General features: G+C 41.6%; 1 protein-coding gene across 2 annotated transcripts; it reads left to right on the top strand.

Annotated features, from left to right (window-relative positions):
• Window positions 1-3609: 3609 nt before the first annotated feature.
• On the top strand, window positions 3610-20441 carry LOC110499782 (cytidine monophosphate-N-acetylneuraminic acid hydroxylase). 2 transcript variants are annotated; one of them, XM_090213576.1, is made up of 15 exons: window positions 3610-3929; window positions 5932-6158; window positions 6392-6483; window positions 9004-9113; window positions 9947-10137; window positions 11154-11234; window positions 12733-12799; window positions 12900-12981; window positions 13889-14026; window positions 14318-14453; window positions 14600-14740; window positions 15179-15353; window positions 16264-16380; window positions 19638-19753; window positions 19917-20441. In XM_090213576.1, the coding sequence occupies exons 2-15, from the start codon at window positions 5953-5955 to the stop codon at window positions 20056-20058; spliced, it is 1794 nt and encodes a 597-aa protein (XP_090069702.1). In that variant the 5' UTR covers window positions 3610-3929; window positions 5932-5952; the 3' UTR covers window positions 20059-20441. The 2 variants fall into 2 exon arrangements, with proteins under 2 accessions (XP_090069702.1, XP_090069703.1); XM_090213577.1 differs by lacking the exon at window positions 3610-3929 and adding an exon at window positions 5089-5155.
• Window positions 20442-20979: the final 538 nt, after the last annotated feature.

Here is a 20979-nt window from a genome sequence, read left to right as displayed (position 1 = left end):
TGAAGTGACAAAATGACCAGCAGAACCGCAATAGAGACAGGCGGTTGGTGATTCTCCGTTCCCTCTCCTTAGTCGAGACGCGGATACCTCCCAGCTGCATAGGCTCAGCTCCCGAGCCGGCAGAGGAAGATGGTAGTGATGCGGAGAGGGGGGCAACGGAGAACGCGAGCTCCTTTCCACGAGCTCGGTGACGAAGATCAACCCGTCGCTCAATGCGAATAGCGAGTTCAATCAGGGAATCCACGCTGGAAGGGACCTCCCGGGAGAGAATCTCATCCTTTACCTCTGCGCGGAGACCCTCCAGAAAACGAGCGAGCAAAGCCGGCTCGTTCCAGCCACTGGAGGCAGCAAGAGTGCGAAACTCAATAGAGTAGTCTGTTATGGATCGATTACCTTGACATAGGGAAGACAGGGCCCTGGAAGCCTCCTCCCCAAAAACAGATCGATCAAAAACCCGTATCATCTCCTCCTTAAAGTCCTGATACTGGTTAGTACACTCAGCCCTTGCCTCCCAGATTGCCGTGCCCCACTCACGAGCCCGTCCAATAAGGAGAGATATGACGTAGGCGACACGAGCAGTGCTCCTGGAGTAAGTGTTGGGCTGGAGAGAAAACACAATATCACACTGGGTGAGGAACGAGCGGCATTCAGTGGGCTCCCCAGAGTAACACGGCGGGTTATTGATTCTGGGCTCCGGAGATTCGAAAGCCCTGGAAGTGGCCGGTGGATCGAGGCGGAGATGGTGAACCTGTTCTGTGAGGTTGGAGACTTGGGTGGCCAGGGTCTCAACGGCATGTCGAGCAGCAGACAATTCCTGCTCGTGTCTGCCTAGCATCGCTCCCTGGATCTCGACGGCTGAGTGGAGAGGATCCGGAGTCGCTGGGTCCATTCTTGGTCGGATTCTTCTGTTACGGTGAGTGAATGAGGACCCAAAAGCGAACTAACTTAAACAGAGCTTCTTTAATAACCAAACATAGGTAGGCTCAGATAGACCGGCAGATTCCGACAGGACAGGACAAGGTTACAGCAAACATGACGATAGTCTGGCTCAGGCATGAAACACAACAAACAAGAATCCGACAAAGACAGGAGCAGAAACAGAGAGAGATATAGGGACCTAATCAGAGGGAAAAAGGGAACAGGTGGGAAACGGGGTGAATGGGTAGTTAGGAGGAGACAAGGAACAGCTGGGGGAAAGCGGGGGAGAAAAGGTAACCTAATACGACCAGCAGAGGGAGACAGGGTGAAGGGAAAGGACAGAGACAAGACACAACATGACAGTACATGACAATGCAGGCTTCAACATTCTTACCAGAAATCGTTGCCACAGTACTTACAGGTTGCTGAAACTAAAACATTTTGAGAGCTTAAAACACATTTTATGGCTTATAATGTTATAGTACTCACTCTAGCCTACAATAAATACTACTCCTCTATAACCCGTTATAACTCCACACCTACAAACCACCCCAAAACAACTCAATTTAACTAACCCATAGCCAATGACAACCCTATTAATGCCACTACTACTTTTAATTCACAACCTTCAATACTTCACTGTGTGTCAGGCACTGCTTCATGACACCAACCAGTCATGTGGAAAACATAAAATAGCTTGAGGCAAGTCACAAAACCTATCCCATGAGCACACACACAACCCTAGGTCAAAACACCTGTTCCATGAGCATATCACACACACACACACACACACACACACACACACACACACACACAGCTAGTACTAATGCATAACTAACACCCCTATTGACCTTTTTGTCTTCATCTATTTCCTTATACTTTGTGTCACAGTAATTATAAACAGGTTATTTAATTATTGAACAAAATGTTTCTCTTAAAATACTTGGTGTTAAAAGATGCTCTTGTTTCTGTTCATTTAAAAAAACAAAGAACATGTTTGTTCACTTTCTGGATGGGAAGAGTCATCCGCTATTTTATTGGCCTTCTGGAGGGCTCTGCCCAGGTAGAGAGATGACAGATTGTCACGATCGTCGTGAGAAGCGGACCAAAGCGCAGCGTGGTGTGAATGCATCATTTTAATGGATGACGAAAACACACCGTAAACAATAAATGACCACCGACCGTGACGCTATAATACGAACTGTGCTGACACAAGCAACTAACATAGACAATCACCCACAACCCACAATGACAAAACAGGCTACCTAAATATGGTTCCCAATCAGAGACAACGACTAACACCTGCCTCTGATTGAGAACCATATCAGGCCAAACACAGAAACAGACAAACTAGACATACAACATAGAATGCCCACTCAGATCACACCCTGACCAAACAAAACCTATAACATACAAACTATGGTCAGGGCGTGACACAGATGTTGCTGTTGCTGCCCCATGATTTTCCCACTATCTGACTATCTTTCAGAACCTATTTTTCTGTGCAACATTGATATTCCCAAACCAGCAGGTCAAGTAGTAGGACAGAATGCTCTCAATGAATGCTTTATAAAAGAGAACCATGATGGTTAGATCAACATTAGAAAATTACAATTTCCATAGGAAATACAGTCTCTGTTGGCCTTTCTTCAAAATAACGTCAGTACACTGATCCCAGGACAGCTTGTTGTCAGTGACTAGCCCAAGGTATTTGTACTCCTCCACTATTTCAATGGGCTCACATTTGTCAGCGATGGTGTGTGAATAGTCGTGTTCCTTCAAAAGTCAATCACCAAGTCCTTTGTTTTTTTATGTATTTAATTTTAGATGGGATGACTCACACCAAACATTAAAATCATTCAGAGCCGGTCCGTGCTCTGTCTTATCCCTTTCAAGTAGACCGACCAAAGTGTCGTCAGCATATTTGATCAGGTGGCGCCCTGGGAACCGGCTCCGTCAGCTGTCTGTGTACAGTATGAATAGTACTGGTGAAAGAACACTGCCCTGGGGGGTTCCAACTGAAGTAGTGCACACCTCAGAGAGTGTGTTGCCAACTCCTACCTGCTGAGACCTATCATTTAGGAATTTGGTAATCCATCTGAATAGCATAGCATCAAATCTGATGTCTCCTCTCAGTCTGTCTGCGAGAAACCAATGGATTGATTGTGTTAAATGCTGAGGAGAAATCTGTGAACATGATACGCACATGGGTTTCACTGCCCTCCAAATGCACGTACACCAGATGAAAGAGCTAGAGGTTGGCATCCTCTGTTCCTCTCTCTGACCAGCATGCAAATTGGAGGGTGTCAAGAAGGTGTCTGGTGGTGTTGATGATGTATGCCTTAATCTTTTCAAGAGATTTAATCAAGAGAGAGGTAAGAGGTCTGGAGTCATTACTAAGGTCTGTAGTCATTTGATGCAGATGGATGAGAGGTTTTTGAAATAGGTCTAACAATAGATTATGTTATCAGGCCCGGGCTCTTTCATGTTCCAGTGCTTTTGAACACTGGTATGACTTCCTCATTGATGACAAGGGCGCTCTCGGTTGCCATGACATCCTCCTTCACACAGGCAGGGGGAGCGGGGCCGCTCCCCGCTTCAAAGCGGGTGAAGAACTTGTTGAGTTCATTGGCTGTAGAGAGTCACACCCTCTCATCCGGGTGGGATCGATATGTTGCCTCCCTTTGAAGGGGGCATTTGCCATATTCTTAATGCCCATACTTGCAGTCTCCCTGTGACATTATCTGTTGCACCTTATCCTTGTACTGGAGAGTCTCCCTGTGACATTATCTGTTGCACCTTGTCCTTGTACAGGCATCTCACCTTTTTAATCTCTTTCTTCATCTCTCCCTCTGTACCTCTTTTCTTGCGGTGGATTTCCTGAGGCAAACACTTATTTCTTGTTAAGCACCAACAATTAGTTCACTGCTCAATGCAAATGCACAAAGAAAGACTCATCTGGGTCTAAACTTCAAATTCCAAAGTGTCAAGTCAACATAAGTCTGCACAAGGTAATGCTCTTTATTATTTATGCTTCTCTCTTAATATTTGCTATGTTGTGACTATTAAGAAATGTACATTGTTTAAAGGTGACAGACAAAAGTTGTTTAACAGATAAATACATTATAATATTGAATTTCATTTATTTCACTACAAACATATACAGTGAGATGTACATTGTATTCCCAGAGGAGAGCACTTAATGGCATTAAAACATTTAGCTAATTTATATATTTTTCTCATGGTAATTGACATAAATTAAGCTCTGTGAACTCTGTGAAACTGTTAATTGAATTTCAAGTTCACAAGTTAACTTTGGATGAATTTCAGTCATATGAGCTGAAATTTAAAAAAACAATGAATTGAGGGTGATTGCTCTTACAACCAAAAAAACAGTCTTCTAATCAGACCCATGTTCAAATTTGGGGTATTTCAATCACTTTCAAAGACATTTCGAAGAAAGTATTTACTTGAAAATACAAGTAGTTGAATATTGGAATGTATTTGGAAATACACTTGGAAACACATTTTTCTGCATTTGAAAATATTGAAATGTAAAAATACTGAAATACTCTATGCATTTGAACCCACGTTCTGTTTGTTCCCGAAGGTATTTGGAAGAATGTGTTTGGAAACTATATTTGAATATTGTTTTCAGATAGTAGGCTATTTGTAGGAAATGTTAAAAGAGGTAGCGGATTTTGACCACATAATACTCATTCACACAAGATCAGTATTTCAAATATAAATACTCATGTATTTGTACCCAGGTCTGCTCCTGACAATTCCATACATTTCAATGTAATATTTAGTTCCCAAAGTGTCACAGTACTCTATGAGGAACTGACATTTGTTTGAATTTAGATATTACTCATTTGAACTAACCATGAACATGTAAATATAATGGTATAATGTTTAATTCTTTGAATCTGTGCTATTGTCTAAAATGTAGGTTCAGGTCTCTCGCTCTTTCTCTCTCTCTCTATCATATTTTAAACAACTTGTAGAAAATACACTTTATGACACTGTCATAAAGAATTATGACCATTCTGTGTCACTTTACTTGGACTAAGAAAATACACTTTGACACTCAAGAAGCATTATGACCATCATAATCACATAAGTCAGATAGGCCAATCACATACGTGCCCTTATATCAGTCATCTGTCAAAAAGAGGGTGTCTTGTCCTGCTTCTGCTCTTGCATTCATCCCAGTCATCAGAAACAGAGCATTGGGGTAAGTGCATGTCTGACATCATTTTGTGCGCAATTACAATGATAATTTAATATGGTAAATAAAAAAATAAAAAATACTGTTGACACGTAGGCTATGGTGTAATGGAATGGATTGTTTTGCCTTGTGTGGTAGGTTTTGTGGGTTTTGAAACTCGTATGTGTCATAACCACCCATAAAATATCATAATATATGTCACAACAGGTCTAAACATATGTAACAATATTATGAGCATATTATGACAGGTTATGACAGGTTGTCAGCTGCTATGACATGGATATGACCGTGTCATAATGTGTTATGACACTAAGTGTGAAGTAAAGTGTTATATTCATATATTTCCCCTTTCTGTAATACACGATTTCCAGTGTTTTGTTTGTGATATTTGAGTTGATGGTCACTAGCCTCGACGCGGTATGTTATGGATTAAACTCACATCTGTTGATAGTGTTTGATGCCAGACTGGAGATACAAGGACCGAGGACACACTGATTATTATTGTATTGTCTGAACACTGTGATTCTGTAGCAATGTCACTTACTTGTTTGGACTTCCCACTTGCCTCTGGGACTGATGTTTACAGAACAGTTGTCTGCTGATTAGGATATAAGGCCAGTTAGACATTTTCTCTGGTTCTGTGCTGGAAGTATCTCCCTGTTGCAACTTGTAATAAACTGAATAGATTGTTTTATTGCCTTTATTGATGACTTCTGTTCAGTTCACCTGTAAATTCTTCTTACGAGTACCATCCACTTATACTCCTCTACTTTTCTCATCAGCACTTCAATTCCACCACTCAAATGACAGCCCAGTCTTCAAAGACAGTGCTGTCCCTGGACTCTGAGGCGGTGTTCTCACTCAAAGATGGCATCAACTTTAAGAAGAGCCCAGATGATGGCAAGTGCTACATCATTTACAAAGAAAATGGAGAGCTGAAGGCCTGCAAGAACCAATGCAAACACCAAGGAGGCCTGTTCATCAAAGACATAGAGGACTTAGATGGAAGGTAAGTAGACTTAAAGGGGAAGTTCAGGACTTTACAACTAAAGATAGTTGGAGTTAGTAGCGGCTGTTTAGAGAATACCGAACCTTGGATTACAGTTTCTCCTGGCCCATAGACTACTTTCAGGCTGAGGAACCATTTAACATCAAGTGGTAAAATCCTGAACTTCTTCTTTAATACCGAGGCTTAGATAAAACATATCTATTCCATGGGACTGAAAGGTTTTTCTGATGCAGGACGGTCCGATGTACAAAACACTACTGGAAGCTGAACGTCTCAACTATGCAGTATGTGAACCCTCCTGACAGCTTCACACAGGATGAGCTGGGTAAGTTGAGCTGCCATTTTCTCAACCTGAAAGGCTATCGAATGGCATTTTAAGTCTATTTGCCATTTTGGGTCATATGAAACGGTGTGTCTAATCTTTTGTGTTCTCTGACAACTTGTGTATATTTGTACACATTGTGTGATACTGATCATTAAATCAAATGTTATGTCACATGCTTCGTAAACAACAGATGTAGACTAACAGTGAAATGCTTACTTACGGACCTTCCCAACAATGCTGAGAGAAACAAATAATAACACAAGGAATAAATCCACAGAGTAACGATAACTTGACTATAGAACGTTACACGAGGTACCAGTATCGAGTAGATGTGCAGGGGTATGATGTAATTGAGGTAGATATGTTCATATAGGTGAGATAAAGTGACCAGATAACAGGATAGATAATAAACAGTAACAGCAGCGTATGTGATGAGTCAAAAGACTTAGTCCAAAAAGGGTCAATGCAGATAGTTAGCCAACCTGGACTAACTGTTTAGCAGTCTTATGACTAGGAGGTAGACGCTGTTCAGCGTCCCGTGGGTTGAGTGCCCATATGTCTATATATACAGTTGAAGTGTGAGGTTTACATATACTTAGGTTGGAGTCATTAGAACTTGTTTTTCAACCACTCCACAAATTTCTTGTTAACAAACTATAGTTTTGGCAAGTCAATTAGAACATCTACCTTGCGCATGACACATGTAATCTTTCCAACAATTGTTTACAGACAGATTATTTCACTTATAATTCACTGTATCCCAATTTCAGTGGGTAAGAAGTTTACATACACTAACTTGACTGTGCCTTTAAACAGCTTGGAAAATTCCAGAAAATGATGTCATGGCTTTAGAAGCTACTGATAGGCTAATTGACATCATTTGAGTCAATTGGAGGTGCACCTGTGGATGTATTTCAAGGCCTACCTTCAAACTCAGTGCCTTGTTGCTTGACATCATGGGAAAATCAAAAGAAATCAGCCAAGAACTCAAAATGTTTTTTATAGACCTCCACAAGTCTGGTTCATCCTTGGGAGCAATTTCCTAACGCCTGAAGGTACCACGTTCATCTGTACAAATAATAGTACGCAAGTATAAACACCATGGGACCATGCAGCCGTCATACTGCTCAGGAAAATTATCTATATCCACAGTAAAACAAGTCCTATATCAACATAACCTGAAAGGCTGCTCGCCAAGGAAGAAGCCACTGCTCCAAAACTGCCATAAAAAAGCCAGACTACGGTTTGCAACTGCACATGGGGACAAAATATCGTACTTTTTGGAGACATGTCCTCTTGTCTGATGAAACAAAAATAGAACTGTATGGCCATAATGACCATCGTTATGTTTGGAGGAAAAAGGGGGAGGCTTGCAAGCCGAAGAACACCATCCCAACCGTGACGCACGGGTGGCAGCATCAAGTTGTGTGGGTGTGTTGCTGCAGGAGAGACTGGTGCACTTCACAAATAGATGGCATCATGAGGGAGGACAATTATGTGGATATATTGAAGCTACATCTCAAGACATCAGTCAGGAAGTTAAAGCATGGTCGCAAATGGGTCTTGCAAATGGACAGTGACCCCAAGCATACTTCCAAAGTTGTGGCAAAATGGCTTAAGGACAAAGTCAAGTTATTTGAGTGGCCCTCACAAAGCCCTGACCTCAATCCTATAGAAAATGTGTGGACAGAACTGAAAATGCGTGTGCGAGCAAGGAGGCCTACAAACCTGACTCAGTTACACCAACTGTGTCAGGAGAAATGGGACAATTCACCCAACTTATTGTGGGAAGCTTGTGGAAGGCTATCCCGACACGTTTGACCCAAGTTAAACCATTTAAAGGCAATGCTACAAAATACTAATTGAGTGTATTATCTCGATCGTCGTTCTAATCATACTCAGACCAAAGCGCAGCGTGGAATCGGTTCGACATCTTTTAATTATCAGAGAACCGAACAAAAAAACAATGAAGAATAAACGACACGTGAAGCTCAAGCAGTGCTCACAGGCAACTACACAGAAACAAGATCCCACAAAACACAGTGGGGAAATGGCTGCCTAAATATGATCCCCAATCAGAGACAACGATAAACAGCTGCCTCTGATTGGGAACCATACCAGGCCAACATGGTAGAAATAAACGACCTAGATTACCCACCCTAGTCACACCCCGACCTAACCAACATAGAGAATAAAAAGGCTCTCTATGGTCAGGGTGTGACAGTGTATGTAAACCTCTGACCCACTGGGAATGTGATGAAAGAAATAAAAGCCAAAATAAATAATTCTCTCTACTATTATTCTGACATTTCACATTCTTAAAATAAAGTGGTGATCCTAACTGACCTAAAACAGAGAATATTTACTAGGATTAAATGGAATTGTGAAAAACTGAGTTTAAATGTATTTGGCTAAAGTGTATGTAAACTTCCGACTTCAACTTAAGATAATCAAATAAAAGTAATTCATTAGATTATTAATCGGAAGAGTTTTGACTTTGGCTTGATTTTGCTAACGCAGACGTCGTGATGACAGACGAGGGTGGTCTTCAGCTCGTGGAGGTGATCGTCTGGGACCCCTGGTTGGCAGACCCCCAGGATCCACAGGAACTGCAGGAGGGAGAGGTGACTGTGAGTACAGCTCGTCACACACACCCACGGCTGGACAGATCTGAGGCCTTTCCCAGTGGGCAAAACTGGTTGCAATTACATTATGACATCTTACATGACGTCATGGTCAGGATGTATACTGGTTGTATAAAGACGTTTTGTTAAGGTCAGAAAAACATGTCTTGATCTGGTTGTGATCTTGGTCTCGTCATGAAAAAGATGTCTTCACCAGGCTGGTTGAAACTAATGTGGAACACATTACCATGTTGTTTAGTCACAAATTTGTGACAAGAACACAAACACTAGCTATGATCCAAGGCTAGTTAGTAATTACCCGGAGTGAATCAAATATGAGCCTTAAAATGATAACCGAGAGTTGTGTGTCTACACAATCTTCTACTCATCTTTGATCTCATCACCACTTTTATAATGTGAAATCTGAGGGTGTGTTCTCACCTGAAAGGCTGCAGTGCCAAACTTAAGCCTGGGACACATAAGGGAGATGGGCAAAGGTTGAAAGATATCACCAACCGCCATCCAAGATTCTAGATTACGTATCGGGATAGATCTCCGATCACAGCCGTGCCCAACAACAGTGCAGGACACATTGCTGGGACTCTGAGTGACAGTTGGTCACAGATGACTTTTTGACCATCTCCCCTGTGTTCATTTAAATTCCAGAGACACAGAAACGACAGTCCCAACACCGACACCTCTGAGATTTTCCCCATATGGCCGACAGGCTATTTATATCAATGTGATTGATGGTCAACAGCGCCGCACGCAAATCTAAAAAGATAGCACGTCGGGCGACAAGATTCTCCGCTCCAAACTCAACCTTCATGTTCCTCCAGGTGACCTACCTCACCCATGCATGCATGGAGCTCCAGCTAGGGGGGAAGAAGATGATATTCGACCCCTGGCTGACGGGTCCGGCCTTCGCCAGGGGCTGGTGGCTGCTCCATGAGCCCCCTGCTGACTCCATGGAAAGGCTGTGCATGGCCGACCTCATCTACATCAGCCACATGCACTCCGACCACCTCAGGTATTCAGAGATGGTACCTGTATGGAATGTGGTACAGGTATGTAGAGATGGTACCTGTACGTAGTATGGTACAGGCATGTAGAGATGGTACCAGTATGGTACAGGCATGTAGAGATGGTACCTGTATGGTACAGGCATGCAGAGATGGTACCTGTATGGTACAGGCATGTAGAGATGGTACCTGTATGGTACAGGCATGTAGAGATGGTACCTGTATGGTACAGGCATGTAGAGATGGTACCTGTATGGAGTATGGTACAGGCATGTAGAGATGGTATCTGTATGGAGTATGGTACAGGCATGTAGAGATGGTACCTGTATGGAGTATGGTACAGGTATGTAGAGATGTTACCTATATGGAGTATGGTACAGGCATGTAGAGATGGTACCTGTATGGAGTATGGTACAGGCATGTAGAGATGGTATCTGTATGGAGTATGGTACAGGCATGTAGAGATGGTACCTGTATGGAGTATGGTACAGGCATGTAGAGATGGTACCTGTATGGCAGAATGAAATGGATTGATATGGGAGGATGGGCTCAGTGAAACTGGAAGGGAATGGACTGAACGTATCAAACACATACTATTCCAAACATTATAATGAGCCCGTCCTCTGCAATCTCCACCCACCAGCCACGACTGATTTCAATGTATTTATCATTTTGGCCCCACTTTAACGAAGTATAAAGGCATTTTATAGCATGCATGAAGTTTCTGAAGCACTACGCAAAAGCTTCACAGATAATCTATAAGCGTGTGTCATATTCTATAAATGGTGTATAAAGGGTGGTGTATAAATGGTGTATAAACTATGTATGTTTGAGTATGAGATAAATGCTTCACATATCATCTATGTAAGCTATATTGAGCCTTTATAAGTTGTACTTAGTTTAAAGTGGGACCCTAATTTCAATTACGGAAGTAAGCAGAAATGTTGATTCCAATTTTCCTTATGAGGATGAGCACACAGAAGGCAGGACGTTTTAAGATGATTCCTGAAAAATGTATTTTCAGCTACCCAACCTTAAAATCCCTCTCTGCGACGAGACCCGATGTTCCTATTTATGTTGGCGACACATCAAGGCCAGTGTTCTGGTAAGGGTTATCTATATACAGTTGAACTCTGAAGTTTACATGCACTTAGGTTGGAGTCATTAAAACTTGTTTTTCAACCACCCCACAAATATCTTGTTAACAAACTATAGTTTTGGCACATCGGGTAGGACATCTACTTCGTGCATGACAGAAGTAATTTTTCCAACAATTGTTTACAGACAGATTATTTCACGTATAAATCACTAACTGCACATTGGGACAAAGGTAGTACTTTTTGGTGAAATGTCCTCTGATCTGATGGAACAAAAATAGAACTGTTTGGCCATAATGACCATTTGTTATTTTTGGAGGAAAAAGGTGGAGGCTTGCAAGCTGAAGAGCACCATCCCAACCGTGATGAATGGGGGTGGCAGCAGCATGTTGTGGGGGGGAAGAGGGTACTTTGCTGCAGGAGGGACTGGTGCACTTTACAAAATAGATGGCATCATGAGAGGGGAACTTATTTTGAAGCGGCATCTCAAGACATCAGTCAGGATGTTAAAGCTTGGTCGCAAATCGGTCTTCCAAATGGACAATGACCCCAAGCATACTTCCAATGTTGTGGCAAAATGGCTTAAGGACAACAAAGTCAAGGTATTGGAGTGGCCATCACAAAGCCCTGACCTCAATCCTATAGGAAATGTGAGGGCAGAACTGAAAAAGCGTGTGCGAGCAAGGAGGCCTACAAACCTGACTCAGTTACACCATCTCTGTCAGGAGGATTGGACCAAAATTCACCCAACTTATTGTGGGAAGCTTGTGGAAGGCTACCTGAAATGTTTGACCCTGTCACACCCTGACCATAGAGAGCCATCGGGGTTCTCTATGGTGTAATAGGTCACAGCATGACTAGGGGGGTTTTCTAGTTATTATAGTTCTATGTTGGTGTGTGAGTATGGTTCCCAATTGGAGGCAGCTGAATATCATTGCCTCTAATTGGGGATCATACTTAGTGTGTCCCTTTTCCCACCTGCGTTGGGGGATATTGTTTTGTGTTTGAGTGCCATTGTGAGCTACACATTTCACGTTCGTTTTATCTTTGTTTTTTTTTGGAAGTTTCACTATTAATAAAATGTGGAACTCTACTCACGCTGCGCCTTGGTCCACTTATTTAGACAACGATCGTGACAGACCCAAGTTATTAAACAATTTGAAGGCAGTGCTACCAAATACACTCAATTAGTATGTAAACTTCTGACCCACTGGGAATGTGACGAAAGAAATAAAAGCTGAAATAAATCATTCTCTCTACTATTATTCTGACATTTCACATTATTAAAATAAAGTGGTGATCCTAACTGACCTAAGACAGGGAATTTTTACTGGGATTAAATGTCAGGAATTGTGGAAAAACTGAGTTTAAATGTATTTGGCTAAGGTGTATGTAAACTTCCAACTTCAACTGTATATGTCAATCATTAACATGGTTTTACAACCATAAAACAAATGAGTGTCACCTTTATGGGTTTATGCTGTCCTCATTTGAATCATGTTACAGGATGCTGGAGAAAAGGCAGGTGCAGCTGACAAATATCAACGTCGTTCCCTTTGGCATTTGGCAAAACGTAAGCATAAACAGCTCACTTTGCATGAACAGTTTATACGATAAAGGAACCTCTGTCAAAAGGCTCTTCTTTAATGCCCTTCTCCTGTTGTCTCCGTCAGATTGATGAGCACCTCAGATTCATGATTCTGAAGGATGAAGTGCACCCTGAATTGGACACCTGTATCATTGTTGAATATAAAGGTAGTCATCATGTCCTTTGTAAGAGCACGTGGTGCTAGCTTCTCCAGAGCCCTGGGTTCAATTCCTGCAGTCACAGGAAGTCACTTTTCATAAAAGGGTCTGCTAAGTGGTATATACACCGAGTGTACGAAACATTAGGAACACCTTCCTAATATTGAATTGCACCCCCCTTTGCCATCAGAACAACCTCAATTGGACTCTATTGGCATGGACTCTACAAGGTATTGAAAGTGTTCCACAGGGATGCTGGCCCATGTTGACTCCAAAGCTTCCCACAGTTGTGTCAAGTTATATGGATTTCTTTTGGGTGGTGAACCATTCTTGATACACACGGGAAACTGTTGAACATGAAAAACCCAGCAGGGCTGCAGTTCTTGACACACTCAAACCGGTGTGCCTGGTACCTACTACCATACCCCCTTCAAAGGAACTGAAATATTTTGTCTTGCCCATTTACCCTCTGAATGACACGCATACACAACCCATGTCTCAAGGGTTAAACATCCTTCTTTAACCTGTCTCCTCCCCTTCATCTACACTGATTGGAGTGGATTTAAATAAGTGATCATACCCTTCACCTGGATTCACCTGGTTAGTCTATTTCACAGAAAGAGCATGTGTTCCTAATGTTTTGTCCAGTCAGTGTACAAGTGCAGATCACACATTCTGACTTTCATCCCACTTTATCTACCAACAGATTATACATCCATATAAAGATGGGCTCCATCAGGATAATTAAGACTAATTATTGTATTGAACATGCACATCCTGTCTGATTCAGGTCCTTGTCAGTTCAGTAGTAAAAGTATATGTCAGCGCCACCTGGTAGAAATACGATGCACCTTAAAGCCTTATCTCAACCTTATCTCATTTGACGGGTGCATCTGATTCTGGTTCTCCCACCCAGGTCATATGATCCTCAACACGGTGGACTGCACCAGGCCAAACTACGGCCGACTGCCCCACAATGTAGACCTGATGATGAGCGACTTTGCTGGAGGGGCGTCTGGCTTCCCCATGACCTTCAGTGGAGGAAAATACACAGGTGAGGTGGACAGGTATACAGCATCCAAATGTATAGCCGGACAAATAACAACAGAGAAATGAATTGCTCCCTTGGGTTTTCCTGGCTATTGACTGCAGATGGAGTGAATGTCAATTGTATTTCCTCTCTCCTTATCTCCTCCTCAAAGCACATCGGAACAGATATGAGGTTACTTCCCTCGGATGTTCTCCTCCAATGCATTTTGAGGAGGAGGCAAGGGGAGAGGAAGCGAGGAATCAAGGAAACACAACTGAGATTCACTCATTGACTAGTGTCGATTTCACCCTGCAGAGAGCTGGAAAGCTGATTTCATCAAGAATGAAAGGAAGAAGCTCATGAACTACAAGACCCAGCTGGTAAAATCCTTGCAGCCCAAGATCTACTGCCCGTTTGCCGGTTACTTTGTCGAAGCACATCCCTCAGACAGGTATTACAAAACGTTTACTCTTTTGTGTACAAATTCCGTTCTAGGTTGAGGTTAGGTTTTGACCCCTCTTATTGCTTCAATTGCAGTCACTCAATATAACTTGCATCCCAATTTGACATTGACAACTGACATAAGTTAACTGACAGGTACATTAAGGAAACTAACACGAAAAACAAAGCGGAGGAGCTCAATGCCCTGATCAAGAAGAGCGCTCCAGGCATAACAACATGGACACCCAAGCCAGGCGCTGTGCTCGATCTGGCACTGGCTCTGATGAGCCCCAGCCGGTAGGATTGCTCATCAATCAGCAAATCGTGTGTGTGTCCATGTCTGTCATATCAGTCCATACTCCATAGAAATGCCAACAATCATCAATAATCACAAATCACATTTTAGTGTTTGATGTTTCCCTCTGTTGTCAATACCATTATTACCTCAACTTCCCTACATTGTTAACCTCTATTACATCACTTCCCTACATTGTCTACCATTATTACATCACTTTCCTACATTATCTACCATTATTGCATCACTTCCTTACATTGTCAACCATTTTTACCTCACTTCCCTACATTGTCTGCCATTATTATCTCACTTCCCTACATTGTCTACCATTATGTTCTCTTTCTACATTATGTTTTTTCCTACATCATTGAATTCCTTTTTAATGTTGTAACCCAGGTAAAATGCACTGTAAATCATGTATGATTTGACTATAACCACAGGAAAGCCATCACCGACCCTCCATCCGGGACAAACATCTATAAGGACAGTTGGGACTTTGATTTGTACGTGGATGAACTGAACAGGGCCATCACCGCTGAGATATTTAAACATAAAAGCTGGATCCAATTTTATTACATCTGGGCAGGGTTTAAAAACTACAATCTAGTTGTCCGGGTAAATATTGCAGTCCATATAAAAGTCCTCACAGCTCTTAGTGCTCTACTGCACATCTACAAGCTGACTCCTGGGGTGGATTCATTAGTCGCAGACTGTTGCAAAACGTTTTTTCAACAGAAACCGATTACTGTTTACTCTTGGAACCAAACGGAAGCCTGAATTTGTCCAATAGAAACTTGTTTTCATTGCAAAATGTTTTTCGTTTGGATTAAACTTTTTTTGCAACAGTCTGCAATTTAGGAATTACACTCCTGGTTACTCCTGACTCGCATTCAGTAGGCAGTAAAACATGCAAGGAAAATTGTAAATATTATTGGACAATCTCAATTTTAAAACGTTTCTAGGTTTTGTACCAACTGAACGCGACCCCTTCCATTCACTTCCTCTCTCTGTAGATTTCTGGAATGTTTAAAACATGTACGGACGCTCTCACGGACACAGACTAAGCCTATTCCTGAATTTAAAAAAATGAAAAGCTCAATGGAGAATCTCTATCGAATTTTTGGGGGGTTCCAGGACTAGGCTTAATTTATGTCCAGGAAACTGCCCTTGGAACAGCTGATTTTGTCTGCTTGGATTGCCAGATGGGCAGGCTTGACACTTTAGGGACTATGACCCTTGGTTCCATTGTGCCAGGCATGTTCAATCAATTTGAAAAATAAAAATACATTTTTAACCCAAATCTAGTGGGTTTGAGGGTCGAACTTAGAACAAAGATTTTCCAATTCTTCTCATTCTTTTGCTACTTTTAAGATTCTGGTAATTCTTTAGATCTGTGTATTGATTCCGATTATTCTGGTTATTCATATTCTTATCTGATATTTATCATAACTGCAGGTCAGTGAATAACGCAAATTGTTTGAATTCCAACTAAACATAGCCTAACTGTTTGTAATATGTATTTAAGGTCATAGAGACAGATGAGGACTTCATTCCGATAGCCAATGGCTACAACTATCTGGTGGACTTCATGGATCTGTCCTTCCCTACTCAGAGGCCCACTAGAGAGCACCCTTATGAGGAGGTGAGCATGGCTACAACACCTGCTCACCTATATACAATTAAGTACACTGCACTCAACTTGAGAAGAATCAAAACAATCATTGTGGAGCAGGAACATAGCATGTTACAAATCTGTCATAAGGGTGGCAGGTAGCCTAACAGTTAAGAGCACTGGGCCAGTTACCGAAAGGTTGCTGGTTCAAATCCCTGAGCTTACTATGTGAAAAATATTTTGATGTTCCCTTGAGCAAGGCACTTACAGTGCATTCGGAAAGTATTCAGACCCCTTTACTTTTCCACATTTTGTTATATTACAGCCTTATTCTAAAATGGATTAAATAAAATAAATCCTCATCAGTCTACACAATACCCCATTTTGACAAAGCGAAAAAAGGTTTTAGAATTATTTTAGCAAATGTCAAGAAATTATAAAATACCTTTTTTACATAAATATTCAGACCATTTGCTATGAGACTCGAAATTGAGCTCAGGTGCATCATCCTGTTTCCATTCATCATCCTTGAGATGTTTCTCCAACTTGACTGGAGTCCACCGGTTGTAAATTCAATTGATTGGACATGATTTGGAAAGTCACAGACCTGTCTATATAAGGTCCCACAGTTGACAGTACATGTCAAACCAAAACCAAGCCATGAGGTCGAAGGAATTGCCCATAGAGCTCCGAGACAGGATTTTGTCAAGGTACAGATCTGGAGAAGGGTACCAAAAATGATCTGCACCATTGAAGTTCTCCTAGAACACAGTGGCCTCCCTCATTCTTAAATGGAAGACATTTGGAACCACCTAGACTCTTCCTAGAGCTGGCCGGTGGGCTAAACTGAGGATTTGGGGGAGAAGGGCCTTGGTCAGGGAGGTGACCAAGAACCCGATGGTCACTCTGACAGAACTCCAGAGTTCCTCTGTGGAGATGGTTGTCCTTCTGGAAGGTTCTCCCATCTCGGCAGCACTCCACAAATCAGGCCTTTATTGTAAAGTGGCCAGACAGAAGCCACTCCTCAGTAAAACGCACATGCCAAAAGGCACCTAAAGGACAAACAGGATTCTCTGGTCTGATGAAACCAAGATTGAACTCTTTGGCCTGAATGCCAAGCGTCACATCTGGAGAGAACCTGGCTTTGGGACAAGTCTGAATGTCCTTGAGTGGCCCAGCCAGAGCCCGGATTTGAACACGATCTCTGGAGAGACCTGAAAACAGCTGTGCAGCTTCGCTCCCCTTCCAACCTGACATAGCTTGAGAGGATCTGCAGAGAAGAATGGGAGAAACCCCCCCCCCCCAAATACAGGTGTGCCAAGCTTGTAGTATCATGTCCAAGAAGACTCAAGGCTGTAATCGCTGCCAAAGGTGTTTCAATAAAGTAAAGGGTCTGAATACTTATGTAAATGTGATATATATAATTTTCAAATGCAATACATTTACAAAAATTTCTAAAGCTGTTTTTGCTTTGTCATTATGGGGTATTGTGTGTAGATGAGTTTAAAAAAAAATCAATATTAGAATAAAGCTGTAACGTAACAAAATGTGGAAAATGTCAATGGGTTTGAATACTTTCCAATTTTTAAATAAGAATAAACTTTTCCCTTTATTCATGTCATTCTCATGAGGTGAACGCTGTTCAGACACAAAGAGATGGCAGGCTGCTATGCCTAACTTCAGGGGTTTGAATGTGTTGTTGTTGGCAGATGCAAATCTGATGCAAAGCTGTTTTCAGTTTAAGATAATTGTTTGCTGGATTAAATGCAGTGCTTGATAAGTACAGTGCCTTCAGTATTGGTTTGGGGATGCTTTGCTGGCTCAGGACCTGGACAACTTGCCTTAATAGAAGGAACCATGAATTCTGCTCTTTATCAGAGAATTCTACAGTAGAAAGTCAGGACATCCGTCTGTGAGCTGTAGTTGAAGTGCAGCTGGGTCATACAGCAAGACAATGATACAAAACACACAATCAAGTCTACATGAAAATGGCTAAAAAGCAACAAATTTGAAGTTTTGGAATGGCCTAGTCAAAGTCCAGACCTAATCCCAATTGAAATGTTGCAGCAGGACTTGAAACGAGCAGTTCATGCTTGAAAACCCACGTTTCTGAGTTAACTTCTCTAGGATAGGGGGGCAGCATTTGGAATTTTGGATGAAAAGCATGCCCAAATTCAACTGCCTGCTACTCATCCCCAGAAGATAAGATATGCATATCATTAGATGTGGATAGAAAACTCTGAAGTTTCTAAAACTGTTTGAATCATGTCTGTGAGTATAACAGAACTTATGTAGCAGGCGAAACCCCAAGGACAAACCATTCAGATTTTCTTATTTTTTGAGGTCAATCTTCTCAATGAGGTTTCATTGCAACTTATTATGTGACTTGTTAAGCACATTTTTACTCCTGAACTTATTTAGGCTTTCCATAACAAAGGGGTTGAATACTTGACTCAAGACATTTCAGATGTCCATTTTTTTTTATTATAATTTGTAAACATTTCTAAAAACATAATTCCACGTTGACATTATGGGGTATTGTGTGTATATCAGTGACACAAAAGCTAAATGTAATCCATTTGTAATTCAGGCTGTAACAACAAAATGTGGAAAAGTCCAGGGGTGTGAATACTTTCTGAAGGCACTTTACACTGCACTCCATTTATGAGAAGGATCAATACAACAAAAAACTGCTTCTAGGGGTCAAACATTACGGGGCAGAAACATACCATGTTACAAATCTGTCTTCCGGAGAGGAAGAATAACATTTCCCTGGACTCATGTCTTTCTCATAAGAGGTGAATGCTGTACGAGACACAGACACACAGAGATGGCAGGCTACTATGCATAATTTCAAATGTGTTGTAGGTGGCAGATGCAAAGCTGTTTTCAGTTGAAGATCATTGTTGCTGGCTCAGTTCTCACTCAAGTGTAAGGCAGGATTACCGAACAGGCACGCAGGGCAAAATGTGTAGAATAGCATGAGATGAGCTATAAAACGGCACATTTATCTTTGCCCCATGGCAAAATGTGTAGAATAGCAGGAAATTAGATTTAACATGGCAAAACAAACTATAAAACAGCACATTTTTCTCTTTGCTCCATGGAGAAAAGTGTAGAATTTCAGGAAGTTAGTTGGTGGTAAATGTGGCAGCCTTGCCCTGCTTAAATGCCAACATGCTTTTAAACAAACCGCCATTTATCTCCAAGTCGATCGTTTGTTTTCCATTTCATGTAACTTGATTGGACTGAGAGATAGACGGTGTACTACTTTCTCTTCTGTAAAGATCAAGAACAGGATCGGAGTCATGAGGCACGTGGTGAAGAATGGCCTTCTTTGGGACGACCTGTATATCGGCTTCCAGAACCGTCTGAGCAGAGAGCCAGACGTCTACCACCACCGGTAAGCCCTCGTCTCCTCACCTTCCCTCCTTTGCTTCCTTCCTCCCTTACCAGACCCAGGCATCTACCACTACCAGTCTATTGCATTGCTGTATACTAGAGCAACGATTCTTAACTGGTGTGTCGGGACCCTAATATTGTACCTGTCTTGGTTATTTGTCCAGGTTCTGGAACCACTTCCAGACAGAGTTGCCAGTCACTGGGCCGGACTGGGACTTGTTCCTGCAGCAGGTGCCATCATACCAGAGGTCTGCTGAACCCCAGGGAATCCAAACAGAAAGTGTCTCTGCTTCTACATTGTCTTAGAAAAAGCAGACTGTACTGTCTCACGAGAACCAAGCTTTGTGCCTGTATCTATTAATGAATAGTAATGAATAAGAAGAGCTGCTCTCCCTGTCACTGTAGGCACCACCAACCTCCCTGTGCAACTGAAACAGGGACGTGGCTGGCAAGATTTAATTTCTAAATTGGTTCAAATAATAGCTTCATTTAGGGTTCATTTTCTAATTCGTTTTTTCATGTAATGGTGAAATCAATTAACATAGCGTCTATTGTTGCTTGGCAGGTCTGTATGTAGGGGACTAGTAACAAAAAGTAGGAAAATATATGCACTCACTACTATGTCCCTCTGGTAAGAGCATCTGCTAAATGACTAACATGTGAATATGAATAAACCTTGTATCATTGATTATTATGTGTATTATTGATTATATGATTTTGGACGTGTGCTGACAATGCATTTGTTACTCGTCCAATATCTATTCATTGAACATAACTTAGTTTTTATTTTTTCATAACAAAAATAAAAATAGGTTAGGGTTAAGTTAATGTTAGGGTTAATGTTAGGGTTAAGGGTTTGGTTAAGGTAAAGCCAGTTTTAGATTTTGGCTAGTAAGGCTGTGAATAGGATGCTGGTCAGAGAAATCAGCTTAGTCATTTATGAATGTACAGATATAAATCTATTGTATTAAGCTGCTGTACACTGTGGCTCAACTAGAATTTGTCAACTTAAAATGTTATGAACTGTTGTGTGATTTCAATGTACCTGACAACCAATGAAGTTCCTCTGGGAGAAATCTAGTTATTCTAAGTTATGAGTAGGGCCCGATACATGGAATATATAGCTTCTCAGAAGTAACTCAATCCTCTAGAAATGATTTTAAAAAACAAAAATACTTTATCTGTTGCATTGATTGACAGACATGTAAGATACTGTGACAAAGCTAC

Source organism: Oncorhynchus mykiss, chromosome 21 (genome assembly GCF_057628025.1).
Source record: "Oncorhynchus mykiss isolate SJ-2025 chromosome 21, ASM5762802v1, whole genome shotgun sequence".
In the NCBI taxonomy this organism is placed as follows: Eukaryota; Metazoa; Chordata; class Actinopteri; order Salmoniformes; family Salmonidae; genus Oncorhynchus; species Oncorhynchus mykiss.
This window is presented reverse-complemented; position numbering and strand designations above follow the sequence as displayed.